Source organism: Haliotis rubra, unplaced genomic scaffold (genome assembly GCF_003918875.1).
Source record: "Haliotis rubra isolate DU_JTF1 unplaced genomic scaffold, ASM391887v1 Scf159, whole genome shotgun sequence".
Lineage (NCBI taxonomy): Eukaryota > Metazoa > Mollusca > Gastropoda > Lepetellida > Haliotidae > Haliotis > Haliotis rubra.
The window spans coordinates 1,372,492-1,390,699 of NW_025765547.1; the positions used below are offsets into that span (position 1 = coordinate 1,372,492).

Below are 18,208 nucleotides of genomic sequence, written 5' to 3' on the forward strand. Positions count from 1 at the left end.
GACCCCTGTGATGACAACCCTCATTTCTACAAATCACACTTGAGTTCCGCCCACCAGCCATATGTCACCAAATATTTGAGTGCAACAGCAGTTCGGCCATCATTGAAGGCGATAACGAGCTGGTCAGTTTGTCACACAATCCGCCGATATCGACGATTTCCGGGAGACTCGGATGAATCCGATGATGCACTGAGTGCAGAACGTCTTGCAGTTGTGTTCGTGTTTGTAGATGTACAGAATCTCGGAGTCTTGATCATTTTCGTTACAGAAATAGATGGGCATTGGAAGTATGATTTCGAACAATAATATACATTAATGACTTCATGCATTACAGCAACATCACATAATGTAAGGCCATGATGAATTAAATGTAAGGCCATGGTGAATTAAATGTAAGGCCATGATGAATTCATAACCCCTCACCTCCAACCCCAACCTAGCAGCCTACCTCAGATCATTTGATTACGGTTGATTGTTATGTAAACAAACTGCCATAGACAAGGTAAACAAACTCCAAATAGGGCTGGTGTGACATTTCGTGTTTTAAAAACACCTAAACTTGTTTGTGTTATAACACATAAAATTGTACACTAATTAATAACGCTGTTCTCAAAAGGACAAATTCATTAACATGACTGTTGAAAATAAATGAATATAATTGCCTTCCAACTGTTTCTCTCGAAGAGACACTGTAAACTATGGTTATACCGAACACGTTTGGAACGAACGATATAGAGAACTATTTTGGGGTCAATGCCAGCTACTGTATATTTCAGTGGAAGTGCGTATAACAAAATATGGTTGTAACGAACTAGAGGTCCCTCAGACTTCGTTATATGCCTGGTGTACTGTATACCAGCAAGACGCGTGTAGAAAGTCGTTTCCTTGTTTATATGCCAGGTTGGATACCTTTAGACGGCACGTCTTGTCCCTGGATGACACGAGTTGGTCCATGAGTCCAGAATGTGGCGTAGGCAGGAAATAGACGAAAACCAGAAACGCACATTCTTAGGACATACGCGATCTACAGTTCATTTACTTATAATTAAAACACATTGAAAACATTAAATGTATGGATGATTTTATTCTGTATATAACAACGTTACTATGGATTTATAACTTCTTTCATATACTGAGGGAAAAAATAAAGGATCACATGGAAGGTCACGTGTTCCTTTATTTTGTTCCAAGGTTTCTTCACAAGCTTTGTATCGCATAGCTTGTGAAGAAACCTGGAAAGACAAATAAGGGAACACTTGTGCTTTCATGTGGTTTCGTATTGTTTTCCCTCAGTATATTTACATCTGTACGCCCCCACCCCAACCCCACATCACACAATCCCAAATGCACCCTAAACACATCCCGAAACCCGTGAACAAAGGGGCGGGCAGCTGAACAAATGGAGCTAAGATCACTTTGCTGATCGTAGCAGATATGGTAGCCCTTCGACACTCACAAAGTATTACTACACAGTTACGCATTCCCCGACACTACAATTCTCACATGACATGTGAGTTTATGACACATGCAGGTCGTATAGAGGTCTATAAGGTGTTTTGTTTCAACATACCGAGTCGCTAGCTCATCTTTGCAGGTTTACATGGTTCAAACCTATTTAAAAAAATAATTCCCTATGTATAAAGGATATGGATTTACGCCGCTTTTAGCAATATTCCAGCAATATCACGCAGGGGGACACCAGATTTGGGTTCCACACATTGTACCCACGTAGGGAATCGAACCCGTGTCTCCGGCGTGACGTGCCAACGCTTTAACCACTAGGCTACCCCACTGCCCCTTTGCGTAAAGGAGAACGTTAACATAAGTCGATCAAATTTATCCCATAACAACTTCATGTTTGTATCCTTGAACCAGCCACATTTTCCACCCCCTTAACATATCATTTTAATACTCTGATATAATATTTGTATAGCTCTGTGTGGACTATCGTGTCCAAACTCTGTCTTATATCAGGGAGAGTGTAGAGTATCCCTGCTTATATATATGATACTGCACCCGTGTTATAAGTCGTATTTCGATCATCTGATAGAAACAGATTAATTATTTCCATGTGTGTGAGGGGTCAGGTGATAAAAACAGTTTTAGTTTGCATTACATTTTAGTAGGGGAGCACATCCAACCCTTCCCCACCCCACCAACTGCACCCCGACACGTGATCCCTGTATCGGTCAACCATCGCTCGCTGTTACGTCACATTCTGCTGTTCACCGTAACACGTGAAATCCAGCATGGCTGTCCGGGCGGGTTGAAAGTCGGGGCCGCGACAGAAAAGATACCCCCCAGATATTGTCTGTGCATGACACGTTACGTAATACATAAGTCATTAGCCATTAACTACACGTATGATCATGGGTGGGGGGTTGGTTTGAAAACGGGGGTTATTTGGTAGACCTGTTGCTCCATGCGACGCTTTAATTTTGTAAGACCACGAGATTTACTCATATTACTCATTTGCATAGCGGACATTTTGAAATGAAAAAACACGCGTTTACATTATTTAAGCGTTACACATTTGATACGACTTTCGAAAATACTTCAAAACTATTAACCTCTTGTGTTTACGTAAGTTTCTAGCATGTTTTATTAAATACGACTTGATTCGTCAATCAGCGGGGTTAAAAGGGGTACGGGTCCAACAGCGCGAGTCTGTTGTCGCTTGTATCTATAGTTCAGTGGTAGTCGTTTGTGGTGCCCTAAAACCTACAATGGTCTTAAGTGCACAGTAATCATTAATAAACAGGAGTGAAACGTCACACGTGTTCCGCCCACTCATGAATATTCATGATTTCTGTGCACTTAAGACCATTGTAGGTTTTAGGGCACAACAGTCGTTTTCCAGTGATCGTCGCGTTCAAAGCAACCACACAACCATAATCAATCATATGCCTGCACAGGTTTCGCGAAGTTAAAGGCTGTAAAAGATACATATATTATAAATCATACATATACATTTATGTAGTCGCCACATTTTACAACGAGCACGGATTTTGATCAGACGGACCAGTAACATAAACTGGGGTTCGAACCTAAGATCGACCATGGGCTGTTTGCATGCCCGGGGGACGTGTAGCGGCCATAAAATTTCCGAGTCCGTGCTGGGATTCGAACCACGGACCTTCTTATCAGAAGTCGGACGCCTTGTCCACATGACCAAAGAGGTTAACCACCACGCCCTGCTACATACTCCCCGTCAACAGAAGGCACGTCCCGAGCCGCATAGTTGGGTACTGAGACTTATTTTGCTCAAATTTCATATGAACGTGCTCAGCCCCACGTTGGGCGCCAATGTAGCGGCCATACAATTTCCGAGTCCTGTGCTGGGATTCGAACCACGGACCTTCTTATCAGAAGTCGGACGCCTTGTCCACATGACCAAAGAGGTTAACCCCGTCAGCAAGCTGACAAGGTAAGGATGTCATCTGTGGGATGACTCCACGCCCTGCTACAGACGCAAGCATACCAACCGTACTTTCTTCAGGTTGAAATGTCGAAACTCACGCCTTCTCTCATTGAGTCCTTGGTTGTTTTAATCCTTTTTGACGGGGATTTGTGGATCCTTTTGTCACGATGTTGTCTATAAGGAATGGAGCGAAGATTTATCATTTTACTTTATATGCATCTCTCACCAAAACTTTAAACATAAATGGGATGTATGTGTTCTTGTTGACTTAGGGAGAGGAAATAATCGAGACTGGACCAGACAATACAGTGATCAACAGCATGAGCATCGATCTCCGCGACTGGGAAATGATGACATGTGTCAACCAAGTCAGCGACTCTGACGACTAAATCCCGTTAGTCGCCTCTTACGATAGATACGGGTTACTGAAGACAAATTCTAACCCGGATCTTCACGGGTCAAAAACAGATTTCTGGTATTCTGTATCCAACTTACTTAATGAAAATTGTTCAGAGATCTACAATATGAAAATTGACCTTAAACTTATTGTGAAGGAAAATATATATACCGATGACGTGTTTTAGCTATTGTTGCCTTCGGCTTTATTCTGTTTTTGTAAATGAACAGATGTGAAAACTATGTTAAATGTTAATCAGTTCAAACATTATCATCACAAGAGATCAACCACCTTGATCTGATTACTTCTGGAACGGGTTCGATTCCCCACATGGGTACAATGTGTGAAGCCCACTTCTGGAGTCCCCCGCTGTGATATTGCTGGAATAAGGAAAGTGAGTGCTGTTTAAAGGAAATTTGAACAGTATTTCAATCATTCCACGCGATTTAACTCAATGTTGAAGGCAATCCCAGGCAGGTTTTCCCTTTAGCCCAGTTTAGGTTTAGATCACCTTTTGGTGAACCGGGATTCGAACCTATGATCATTGTTATTTTTTTGCACGTCTAAAGAAAATAGACTGTTATTTTACCTCGGCCGTTTGCGAGAAGGAACGTCACCCTATGATAAACTAGAATCCGAGTTCGGGTATATGTACATGCGACTTTTAGTATATTTAGAGCGGTGATGAAACTTCCGGTTATGAAATTTCCGCTTTCAAAACGTCAAGGTATCACCAAACACTTGACTACGTACGTTTGATTGTCACTGGATAAACGACTAATATGTTCTGAGACATATTCATTACCATCTCAATAAAGCGATTTGAAGAAACGCTTCTAGGTGATTTGAGACTTCCATGTAACTTGTTTAGCTACCCTGTACTGTAGATTCGACTTGCTTTGAAGTGATACGCTTTCGGTTTGCATTTCAGTTTCTTCACTGTGAAAAATCACCCGAAAGAACAATATAGCTGAATTGTTCAAATACACATACACAACCTAAATTAACTCCTTTTTGACAATTTGAACAATGCCATAAATGATCCTGTTGGAATATCACCCGAACCAGTTTGCCCAACTGCCGATTCATTTGTCTTGAATTCGGTTGAATTCCAGTGTTTAGATGCTTTTCTACTTTTTGCGCTAGTCTACTACATAACTTTCAAGTTTGTTTCCTGCACTTCGCACCATCAGTCATTGGTCACCCATCCTTACAAAGACATTTGCGAAGCTCCATTTGTAAACAATATGGCTCCACAGGTTTTGTTCTGAAGCCAAGCAAATAATGTGCCCCAGAAATGCGACTGCCTTGCCGTCAGTATTCAAGTAAATATGGAGATCCCAATATTTCAAGTAAAGATTACGCCTATTTTATTTTTATATGAAAACTCTATCATGGTCCAACTTATTTCAGTGTTAGTATCAACAAGGGAGATACATTAAATGCCTGCTATTCAGGGTGCGATTTCGGTTTTATCCAGTGCCTGCACTGAGTGCAACCTGGCTCACAGGTTTGGTTGCACCTGTGACATTTTGGTTGCACTATAAAATAATGTCACTAATTGTAAAAAGTAACATAAATACTTGTTTAGCAGTGTACATGATGAATGATTCTGGTTCAGTTTTGCAGTACCTTTATTTATTAATGTCAATGATTTTGATATATGAGTACACAAATGTTTATGCTTGTAACAACTCATGTAGAGAGAAACGTATTACTTCCAGTCACATGCTTCCCAATTCAAACATGATGACAGCTATAAGATGTTGGAGGATTTATTATCATGATTATTGTTACCTGCACCTTGTGCACTTTGATACTAAAGGTAACCTGCGCCAGTGCAGATTGTAAATAGCTAAATCACACCCTGGCTATTGTCATATCAATTATACCTAGTGGTGTTCCGATTAATTGAAATAATCGAAGATTGGTCGCAGTGACCAAACGACCAAGCAATCGATCACATTTTCTCATAATCGAACATAAACGATTTTGGAACTACTGTTTTAGTCTTTGAAATACTTGACAATGGAACATATCTTAGAAGTTGTCAGGGCCTGAAAACATGTTTATTTCTTAGAAAACTCACTTCACTAACTGAAATGTCATGACTGAATATTTCTCTAAGACTCCAGGAAGTTTATGTTCATGATATATTAGTCATCACTTTAATGTAGCAAGTTGCAACATGTTATACTTTTCTGCAGTAACAACCTGGATAGGAAAATCTGAAAAATGATGCTAACCAATGTTTTTCGATGATTGTTCGTTGGTAATGAAGCAATCATCAATTGTGAGATTTCAACCAATTCCCAACACTAATTATACCATGTTTAATAGTTGTGTTATCATAATTTTATTTCTGTCCAAGGTTTACCACATTCAAAACATTTTGTCTAATTGTTATATCACCATATATATATTTCTCCATTTTTTCATCAGTGTTTGATGTATAGCACAGGGAAGAGCAAACACACATGACAGTGTAAATTCAACATCACCAATATTGATACTATCGTTTTGAAACACAAAGTGTTGTTCTATTGTTCTTGTCAAAAGTCAAAGAATTAAATGGAAATTGTTTAGGGAGTGTAATGGCATTTAGAAATTGAATGTAATCACAACAGGAAGCATTATGGGTAACAGCTTGTATAATGTCCACACATCACATTTCAGGGCGGCATCTTGCCCATGAATCATTCCCCTTTCAAATGGGCAAGAAGTACCCCAGAATGTTCTATATGGACAACAAAGAAATTGCTGCCCTTAAGAATTGTTCTTGACATTTGTGGAGCTAAATAATGTTCTATTTTAATCAGTTACAACCACACTCTCATTCCCTTTTTCTCCCTGGTTATCACTGTTGCTTTGTCAGAACCATAACGTCACCTTGGGTTTTCTTCCCACAAGACATGTAATATTTTTAACTAAACTAGTCAGGGATCATGATTGTATTCATATTGTAACCATTTAAATATAATCAGTCTTCACTACAACAAAATATCCCTTTAAATGTTCACAACACCACACTATTTTTGTTTAGTATTAAACTGGAATGCTGTTCATAGTGTTAAACACAACTCTGTAAACACAACACAACAGTGTAAAACTCATCCCCATTCAAACTGCAGAAACTGTTGTCCAGAGATATGATTTGAAAAAGTTCTTTTCCAGATGAATGTTTGAAAACAGATTTCAGACATGACTGAGCTCAAGGAGAAAGCTCTGGACCGGCTGAAAGCCATCTTTCCAAACCATTGTGAAGATATGTTGTCTGATATCGTCATCGCACTGGAGAATGATTGTGGATCTCTTACGGAAGACAAGCTGATTGTCCGATGTGTCAACCAGATCCTAGAAGGAGGTTGGTGAAGTTTGTGATGTTGCAATTACCGGTATTCATGTCTTCAGTGCTGCACCATGGCTGTAGTTGACATGCTTCTTTCCTTACAATTTGTCAATATCCAAGATATTTTTATGGATTAAACTTCTTTTATTTTTAATTTTAATTTTTATAAAATAAATTAAAAAGAAGTTTAATCCATAAAAATATCTTGGGACATCAGTGTACAACTTCTAAATGCCACTGAAAGACATCAATTTGTCAATAGTTTTGAAGCCATGCAGAGCTACAGATACTATTCCTGATTGCAAAATGTATGCAACATAACAGCCATGTCTCATCTGAATTTGAGTTCATTGTACAAATAATCATAAAGATAACTTATTTGAGTGGCATATAGAAGCTGGTATGATGAAAAGGAACTATTTGATATGTAACATATGTGATATTTGGGCTTACACTTTCTCAGTAAAGTACAGATTCTTGTACTTTTTGGGGGTTGAGTCCCATCTGGGATTCGAACCCACACCCTTAGAGTCAGGCACCTAATCGCCAGCACACTAAGTCAGACGCCTAGACCGCTCAGCCACCGATTAGGTGCCTGACTCTGAGGGTGTGGGTTCGAATCCCGGATGGGACTCAACCCCCCAAAAGTACTAGAATCTGTCCTTTACTGAGAAAGTGTAATCTGATATATAACGTATATTACATTTGACCACTTTCTAAAATGGCATTGTGTATTTCATATTGATATATAGGCGGAAAAGTCACATCTATTGCAATAAAGAATGTGTGAAGCCCTGGTGTTTCCCTGCCATGATATTGCGGGACTATTGCTAAAAACGTCGTAAAACCAAACTCACTCACTCATCACCCTACCTAGCCATAAATTATGGATGGTCCCTTGGTGTTAATTAGGGCTGCATATCACTGTTAGGGGCTCTTGCAGAATATGACTCTCTTGGAACAATGAGCATATAAGCTTTTGGGGGACTCTAGTAATGGGTTTCAGACCTACTGGCAAACAAGGATAAGTTGGACTGGCACAGAGAACGCGTTTATGAGAAGTACGTGGTTCACAGCAATGATCAAACCCATTTGGTTTGTGAAAGGAAGAGCCGATGTAGGCTAGTGCACGTGCATTGCATGACGATGAAATTTATTCTGCGCGTAGCTGCACATGCCTTGCTCATAAGACTCTCACATCGGTGTGGCAAGTCGCACTACACTTGATCGGGAGACAACCTGGGCCCCTTCGCTAACAATGGCAAGAGCCAGTGGGTGGCACTCATACATGCTAATACGGGTCAATTGTCAGGTCGGTGCTCAACTTATCCTTGTTTGCCAGTAGCACCCATGTGGGGAATCGAACCTAGGTCTTTGGCGTGACGAGCGAATGCTTTAGTAACAACGTTACCCCACTGCCCCAAATGGAACAGGTGCAAATTTGAAGTCACCTGAAATGGCTTTTTAAAGAGAACTATATGACGAAAAGATCTATTCACCTGTTCAGGAATACTCAGTAGACTGAAATGAAGTACATAAAGATTTTTTCTGGGTTACATCTTCTTTTTATTCTTGAGTACAACGTTTCAGGGCTTGTTCTGGCCCCATCATCAGGTAAAACTGAACTGTAACTGTTAACTCTGGCCGTGACGTCACAATGCTTATGACGTCACAATTGTCATAGCATTGTCAGTTAGCATTGATGAACAAGCCTGAAACGTTGTACTTGAGAATAAAAAGATGTAACCCAGAAAAAATCTTTATGTTCATCAAATATCATCTTCTAAAATGCCAATCAAGCATCTGAAATGAAGTATTTTTGAAGTATTGAAGACCAAAGAAAATATCAATACCTTGTGTGAATGATAGCGTACTAAATGATAAAAACTAAATGTCCTGAAAAGAGTCTGGAGACATCATGAATGATATTTTGCGTTATAACACGTCATTTCTGGAATTACACTTTCTCAGTGAAGTACACATTCTGGTACTTTAGTTGAGTCTCATCGGGGATTCAAACCCACACTCCTAATCGCCAGCACACAAAGTCAGCCATCTATCCACTCCACCACCACGACATCCATATTTAGACTTCAATTAATCAGTCCCTTGTCTTTTAACATTACGCTTTATGATAATGATGGATATCTGCTTTCAGAACAAGCTGCAGAAAAGAGACTTAAAGTTGCCAAGCAGGGAACCACTATTGCAGGTAACCCTGGTATTTATCTGCCTATAATTTCTTCCTGTCAATAATATGTAGTTTTTTCCCTATTATATTACGGTAAAAAGTAGGTGACCATGGTAACCATATCTGTATTATATAATAATCAATACATGTAAATAGTGTAGTTGTGGGGTGTTTTTGGTATCGTTTGCATTATATGTCGTCATTATATTCTCTATGTATCGTGTTTACGTTGTGTCACCATAGTTAATGTTTAATGCTACTACAGTGTATTATGCTTTGAATGGCTGTAGAACTAGACACAGACAAAATGTTTGTTGGCAGAGGCTAAGAAACAAGAACAACATGAACAGGCACCAGAAAAAAGGACAATAAATGCCCAGAAAATAAAACCAGGTAACCATGGTAACAGTGAACCCTGAAGTTACAAATAAGATGAGATAACCAAGGAAAAAGAGCAAAACTTGAAGTTACCAAAAAAGTCAGGTACCATGTTAGCAGTGACCTTTAGGTTACAGATTAAATTAGGTAACCATGGTAACAGTGAACCATGAATATCCATATGCAGTGGAAACCATGTAATTCTTTTATAATTTTCATGATCTGTAACCATGGCATCAAAAGAAAGAGATGTGGCGTAAAGCAATAATAATTATTGTTTTCATTCCAAAGATTCCACATGGGTCCTGTGTATGACCCTCATGAACAAATGATCTTCCAAATAATACTGTTGAAAGATGTTGATGGGTAATTTTCAGGAAAGCGTATGATATGCGAGAGAAGAATTACACGATCTCTGACGAGAAAAGACAACAGCAGAAAAGCAGGTTTGCGGCTGAATAGTTCACCTGTGTTGAAAACCTCGTAGGGATTCAGATCGAGATTGGTCACCAGCAAGTGACGCTGGTCTTAACAGATGACCAAATGTATTGAGTGGCCAGACTCCGTCATTTGCTTGATTTCTTTTCATTGTACCTGAGAGCATTGATGTGTGTACTCAATAATAGAATCAGTGGCCAGATTGCCTGGCCAAGACTTAATTATTGACATTCCTCCATGCTACAGCTGGAATATTGCTGAGTGTCGGATTAAATAACGATAAGGATTATGTGACAGGTGGCTGAAAATGGTAGTTTTAAGAAGTGAGGTCTGAAACACGTGCTACATTATTTGTCATGTTAGACATTTGTTAAGTTGTGGTGTAGCGATACAGTAGTGTATCCAGATACGAGGGTGTCTTCTAATTATGAACTCTCTGTCAATACACTTCCTTGTTCAGTGACCTATCTCTGTTTCTGGGTAGAGTTGGATGTTTCAGTATTGTATACCGATACGAGGGTGTCTTCTAATTATGAACTCTCTGTCAATACACTTCCTTGTTCAGTGACCTATCTCTGTTTCTGGGTAGAGTTGGATGTTTCAGTATTGTATACCGATACGAAGGGTGTTTTCTAATTATGAACTCTCTGTCAATACACTTCCTTGTTCAGTGACCTATCTCTGTTTCTAGAGTTAGATGTTTCAGTATTGTATGGATGTTTTCTAATTATGAACTCTCAGTCAATATTGTTCAGTGATATCTCTGTTTCTGGGTAGAGTTGGATGTTTCCGATACGAGGGTGTTTTCTAATTATGAACTCTCAGTCAATACACTTCCTTGTTCAGTGACCTATCTCTGTTTCTGGGTAGAGTTGGATGTTTCAGTATTGTATACCGATACGAGGGTGTCTTCTAATTATGAACTCTCTGTCAATACACTTCCTTGTTCAGTGACCTATCTCTGTTTCTGGGTAGAGTTGGATGTTTCAGTATTGTATACCGATACGAGGGTGTCTTCTAATTATGAACTCTCTGTCAATACACTTCCTTGTTCAGTGACCTATCTCTGTTTCTGGGTAGAGTTGGATGTTTCAGTATTGTATCCCCGATACGAGGGTGTCTTCTAATTATGAACTCTCTGACAATACACTTCCTTCTTCAGTGACCTATCTCTGTTCCTGGGTAGATTTGGATGTTTCAGTATTGTATACCGATACGAGGGTGTCTTCTAATTATAACTCTTTGTCAATACACTTCCTTATTCAGTGACCTATCTCTGTTTCTGGGTAGTGTTGGATGTTTCAGTATTGTATACCGATACTGAGGGTGTCTTCTAATTATGAACTCTCTGTCAATACACTTCCTTGTTCAATGACCTATCTCTGTTTCTGGGTACAGTTGGATGTTTCAGTATTGTATACCCGATACGAGGGTGTCTTCTAATTATGAACTCTCTGTCAATACACTTCCTTGTTCAGTGACCTATCTCTGTTTCTGGGTAGAGTTGGATGTTTCAGTATTGTATCCCCGATACTGAGGGTGTCTTCTCATTATGAACTCTCTGTCAATACACTTCCTTGTTCAATGACCTATCTCTGTTTCTGGGTAGAGTTGGATGTTTCAGTATTGTATACCGATACGAGGATGTCTTCTAATTATGAACTCTCTGTCAATACACTTCCTTGTTCAATGACCTATCTCTGTTTCTGGGTAGAGATGGATGTTTCAGTATTGTATACCGATACGAGGATGTCTTCTAATTATGAACTCTCTCTGTCAATACACTTCCTTGTTCAGTGACCTATCTCTGTTTCTGGGTAGAGTTGGATGTTTCAGTATTGTATACCGACACGAGGGATGTCTTCTAATTATGAACTCTCTGTCAATACACTTCCTTGTTCAGTGACCTATCTCTGTTTCTGGGTAGAGTTGAATGTTTCAGTAGTGTATCCCGACACGAGGGATGTCTTCTAATTATGAACTCTCTGTCAATACACTTCCTTGTTCAGTGACCTATCTCTGTTTCTGGGTAGAGTTGGATGTTTCAGTATTGTATACCGATACAAGGGTGTCTTCTAATTATGAACTCTCTGTCAATACACTTCCTTGTTCAATGACCTATCTCTGTTTCTGGGTAGAGTTGGATGTTTCAGTATTGTATACCGATACGAGGGTGTCTTCTAATTATGAACTCTCAGTCAATACACTTCCTTGTTCAGTGACCTATCTCTGTTTCTGGGTAGAGTTGGATGTTTCAGTATTGTATACCGATACGAGGGTGTCTTCTAATTATGAACTCTCTGTCAATACACTTCCTTGTTCAGTGACCTATCTCTGTTTCTGGGTAGATTTGGATGTTTCAGTATTGTATACCGATACAAGGGTGTCTTCTAATTATGAACTCTCTGTCAATACACTTCCTTGTTCAGTGACCTATCTCTGTTTCTGGGTACAGTTGGATGTTTCAGTATTGTATACCGATACGAGGGTGTCTTCTAATTATGAACTCTCTGTCAATACACTTCCTTGTTCAGTGACCTATCTCTGTTTCTGGGTAGAGTTGGATGTTTCAGTATTGTATACTTTTAATTATGAACTCTCAGTCAATACATACTGAGGGTGTTTTCTAATTATGAACTCTCTGTCAATACACTTCCTTGTTCAGTGACCTATCTCTGTTTCTGGGTAGAGTTGGATGTTTCAGTATTGTATACCGATACGAGGGTGTCTTCTAATTATGAACTCTCTGTACATACATTTCCTTGTTCAGTGACCTATCTCTGTTTCTGGGTACAGTTGGATGTTTCAGGTGTAGAACATGACAAAAAACAGATTCCTTGTAGATTTCAATTGTTTTTTTTGCTTCATTTATTTATTTTCTTTTAAATTTATCTTTAAATGTGAGAATTGGGTGATAGACATTTTTGGATGCGAACAGATACTGTTTAAAATTTGCATGGGTTACTGGAAGATCAATATTCTAACCAGGACCTTCACGGGTTAGGCCTAAAAAAAAATGTTGAATTCTGGTGCCGACCCTATTTTTTTTAAGTGGTATGAATAAGATAAGCTTTCCGATACCAATGTTTTTTCCCGGCACCGACAGACATCGGTCATTCTGATAGAGAAAGTCGACAAGATGTCCGCAAGCTTGATTAAATAAACAATTTTCCACATTGATAAATGTGTTATTAGTTTGTACTTTACTTCTAAAAAAAAATATGTAAAAAAATATAAATTCCTACCTACCTACCCTAAGTTTTAAATAGGTGTAATCGGAACCACAACATTTTTTTTATTTAGCCTTATAACAAACTAAAATTAGTGGTCACGATGCATTACAAGTTACGCTGGTATGAAATTGTGTGAATGATAAGATTTAGAATGTTTATGGAACTGTTCGACACACTGCTTTTGTGGATTTCCTAGTATTTCACCATTGGCAATAAATAACATGAGATTCACCACATTCAAGCTGAAAGGTTTCTGTCCTACAATGTACCGTATTGGCATATGAATTGTATTGCATCCATAGTATGAAGATATGTATACTATATTGCAACCCGTTGTATCGTTGCACTGCTACTGTTAGATCAATGTAGGGGGCTGTGGGGTAGCCTAATGGTTGAAGCATTGGCTCGTCACGGCGAAGACCTGGGTTCTTCACCAAACTCAGTCAGTCAGTAGATCAATGTATCTCAGTCAGTCAGTAGATCAATGTATCTTTGTGAAGGGACCAAAATCATTCAACATTTGCTAATCACTCACTCACAAACCTGACAGACTCATTCTTCAGCTACAATTATTGATTATTGAATTTATCAACTATAAATCATGGAGAGTACATGTTATCCTTTGTAATTATGCAGATACTAAAGGACTAAGAAAAGGTCGGTCAAAAAAGACCATGCCTCCAGCCAGGAAAGGTTTGTCCTGCAGAAACCACCATTTGCATGGCGTTCACATGTTGCACTGTTGCTGTTTATTGTTGTTTTGTTCACATGTTCTCCATGTTGAGCTTTTTGCGAGCAGAATGTTTATGGAAGCTTACAGATGGACATGTCTGTCATGTAGATTAGTACTGCCATTTCGACTTCAAGACTTTCCATTTTAAGCATCTTTTACAGGGAACACAGGTGGCGCAATTGTCTGATGTGTGGCAAAACATGGTACAGAGTTGTGTCCCTTACGTGTGACAGGAACCTGTGATCTCAGATTTGCCCTCATCATTGCTAGGTTTGTCAGCATTAGATGGGTGGGGATGGATCTAACGCCTGCATTATTTTGGGATTTCCTTCCACATCACACTGACCCGCTGTGATGTTACTGAAATATTGTTCAAAGTCTGGGTATATAAGCCTCTGGCAACTTGACACAGTCTGGGTATATAAGCCTCTGGCAACTTGACACAGTCTGGGTATATAAGCCTCTAGCAGCTTGACACAGTCTGGGTATATAAGCCTCTAGCAGCTTGACACAGTCTGGGTATATAAGCCTCTAGCAGCTTGACACAGTCTGGGTATATAAGCCTCTAGCAGCTTGACACAGTCTGGGTATATAAGCCTCTAGCAGCTTGACACAGTCTGGGTATATAAGCCTCTAGCAGCTTGACACAGACTGGGTATATAAGCCTGTAGCAGCTTGACACAGTCTGGGTATATAAGCCTCTAGCAGCTTGACACAGTCTGGGTATATAAGCCTCTAGCAGCTTGACACAGTCTGGGTATATAAGCCTCTAGCAGCTTGACACAGTCTGGGTATATAAGTCTCTGGCAACTTGACACAGTCTGGGTATATAAGCCTCTAGCAGCTTGATACAGACTGGGTATATAAGCCTCTAGCAACTTGACACAGTCTGGGTATATAAGCCTCTAGCAGCTTGATACAGACTGGGTATATAAGCCTCTAGCAGCTTGACACAGTCTGGGTATATAAGCCTGTAGCAGCTTGACACAGTCTGGGTATATAAGCCTCTAGCAGCTTGACACAGTCTGGGTTTATAAGCCTCTGGCAGCTTGATACAGACTGGGTATATAAGCCTCTAGCAGCTTGATACAGACTAAAGTTCCATGTTACTGTTTATACCGGCTGATATTACCAGCACTTCTCTGTGTACTAATCTATTTGATGTAAACTGCTAGTAAACTATATCTTCGTGTTTGTTTGTTTAACCTTGGTTACAAGTGACATCTATTTAACCTTGTTTACAGAATTACATGGATGTACTGAACATTTGTTACTTGATTATGAGACCACAGAATTTGGTGCCAGAGATAAATATTGCCTTCATGTTCATTGTCTGCTTCTTGTGCGAGTAGCCGAGTTTTGTTCAGGGATGAGTCCAAATTTGAATTCCTCTTGTTTGCAGGGATGAATGGGTGCCTTTGTGGATAGTTGTTGTAAAGTAACTGAATCAGGGTTGTCAGGTCCATCATCAGGTCCATCATCAGGTCCATCAGCTTTATCTTCAAAAGCAGCTGTTGTAGTAATGAGACTGTAGTTACTCTCACACTAAATAGGCAACAGTCTGAGATTTCTTTGTTGAGTCCAGGACTGGGTTATACATACATTTGTTGAAGACGACACTGTCACTGTGTCCACAAATCTCACTATGGGGAACACCAGAAATACCATATGTTACTGTAGATAAGCCGACCCCATACAGGGGGCGATCAAAAAGTATGTAGAATCACCAAGAAAACGATACAAAAGCAGTTATTTTTATGTTTTCTTTTTCGACATACTGTAAACGTATTATATTTCGCGCAGGTTTTATTTTCGCGCTTTTCGAGCAAAACATTTTATCGCGAAAATTTATACACCGCGAATAAACCTGTCATTCATTCTGTCTAGCCACGCTCGCCCCTGAGTTGTTACCATAACACATCACGTTTGAAGACAGAAATCAACGGGAATCTTAAAATGACGACTGATCATACTTAACTGTCGCTGTAATGGATTTCCCCAAACATAATTAAATAATGAGCCAAATCCCATTGCCGAATTAGCGAAAACAGCAATGTGTGTTGTGGCCGCCATGGAAATTGGTCACATGACATGGTTTGATACAAAACAGATTACCGTGAAACGACTCGGAAAGAAATAATACAGCAGTATTTTATTTATTCATTAAGATTTTATTCACCAGTACATCATGAAGCTTAATAGTCACTAAAACTCAATCATCTCATTCACAACAACCCGGCTTGTTTGAAATCACAAAGAGCTTCATATACAGTATAAGTTAATTAGATCAAATCGTCAGAATTGAACATAAGACTGATGTGTTTTTCATCTCTTCCGGGAGTAAACGGATTACTGTGTACTAGTAATCGCACAGATAGGGATTTCCTGTGAGTAAGCAATAAACGCCGCCTGACAGGTTAAGCCACTCTGTTTGTTTTCACTGCTATTAGTGGCGGCCAAAGAGACAGCTGACAGTTCCGGCAATTACTGATTGCGCGAATAATTGACCGCGCGAAGTAGTCTAAACTGTCAATTCCGCGAAAATTGCACCACGCGAAAATAAGTACGTTTACAGTATTATCTGTCAAGCTCAAGCAATTTGTCAGCTCACAATATATTGTAAACAGTACCAGCTTGAATATCCGGACACAATGAATATCCTTAACCACATTACCCACATATGTGAAATTTTGGATATGACTTTGCTAAAGATTCCTTCAAAATAAAATGGAAGCTTTTACAGTTAGTCTATGTACTTTTTTATCCACCACATAGATAAGCCAACCCCTTAACTTGACCCTTAAAATCAGTAACAAAATGGTATGTTTTGTACATGAGCCGACCCCCGCGATGGGTGTCCGGGTAGGCTTTACAATTCCACAGGTGTTGAATCAAACCTGGGCCTTAAGCATGATGACCCAAACCTGGAGTCTAAAATGGGTAACTTCTGAAACAATAATATGGTTGATAGGGTTTGGACACTATGGATTTTTCAGCATCGGTTATAATAGTGAAAGTTTTGGTATTATTTCCCAGGTTGGCTCCGATCTAGGTATTATCTTGAATAATAAGCAAATAAAAAAACCCAAAAATCCCAACCCTGTTACAATTGATATTTTTTCTACTGCGTGTAATGGTTGTGGGTAATGCCAGAGAAGAAAAGATATATTACAGCTACCATGGAAGTATGGACTGTAGCCACTCTAGTACACAGTGAAAGCCATTCATGGTGTCCCCTTCAGTGGCGAAATATTGCCATGAGAGCTGTTAACTCACTCACTCACTGTCTGTCATGTTTCAGGGAAGAAGGCCAGGCCTACAACAGAATACAGGGAAGAGGAGCAGACGGCTGCTGATGGTGAGTCCTGGTATTAGGTAGTGTCCCTTCTGCCTTGTCCCTGCCCCTTCTGCCTTGTCCCTGCCCCTTCTGCCTTGTCCCTGCCCCTTCTGCCTTGTCCCTGCCCCATGCCCTTGCCTCAGCCATGCTTTCTTGTGTTAAAGCATTTTAGATGCCTCCCTAAAATTATAATTTCTAAGTAGCTGAAACTTTGCATGAGTGATTATATCTGTTGTCTTATCTTAGCTGCTTACAAGGTTTTGATCTGATGTTAAACAAGGCCACCTCAGAGGCCAATTATTACATTTAAAACTTTGCATGGGTGAAGCTTGAGTCAAGCTTTATCCAGCCTCTGCTTTAACATTGTAGGTGTGGGTGAGGTATACATTCTGTAATAATTAATGTAAAGCAAAGTACATGCAAAAAGACTGACTGACTGAGTTTGGTTTTACACCGCTTTTAGCAATATTCCAGCAACATCATGGCGGGGGACACCAGAAATGGGCTTCAAACATTGTGCCCATGTGGGGATTCGAACCCGGGTCTTCGGCGTGACGAGCCAACGCTTTAACCATTAGGCTACTCCACCGCCCCTTTAACCCCTGAACACACTGGACTGCCACAACTTTTCTACTAATAATTTACAGAAAGTGGGATTCAGTCACAAACAGTTGTTTTTTGCATATTGTTGCCATGGAAACAACGACATTAGAATCTATGTCGAAGTGTCG

The 18,208-nt window shown here is 39.7% G+C and overlaps 1 protein-coding gene across 8 annotated transcripts in view; it reads left to right on the plus strand.

Moving 5' to 3' along the window:
- The first annotated feature begins 4,493 nt into the window (after positions 1–4,493).
- LOC124271257 (serine-rich adhesin for platelets-like) overlaps positions 4,494–18,208 on the plus strand; it is a 29,979-nt gene continuing 16,264 nt past the window's right edge. For 2 of the 8 annotated variants that reach the window (XM_046706357.1, XM_046706352.1), the window contains exons 1-7: positions 4,510–4,658; positions 6,993–7,182; positions 9,326–9,379; positions 9,680–9,751; positions 10,114–10,182; positions 14,044–14,100; positions 17,442–17,498. In XM_046706357.1, the coding sequence (XP_046562313.1) occupies positions 7,020–7,182; positions 9,326–9,379; positions 9,680–9,751; positions 10,114–10,182; positions 14,044–14,100; positions 17,442–17,498 (472 nt within the window). In that variant the 5' untranslated portion in view covers positions 4,510–4,658; positions 6,993–7,019. Of the gene's footprint in view, positions 4,659–6,992; positions 7,183–9,325; positions 10,183–14,043; positions 14,101–16,809; positions 17,271–17,303; positions 17,499–18,208 lie in introns of those variants that run through there. The other 6 variants (XM_046706353.1, XM_046706354.1, XM_046706355.1 and 3 more) reach the window with 6 other exon arrangements.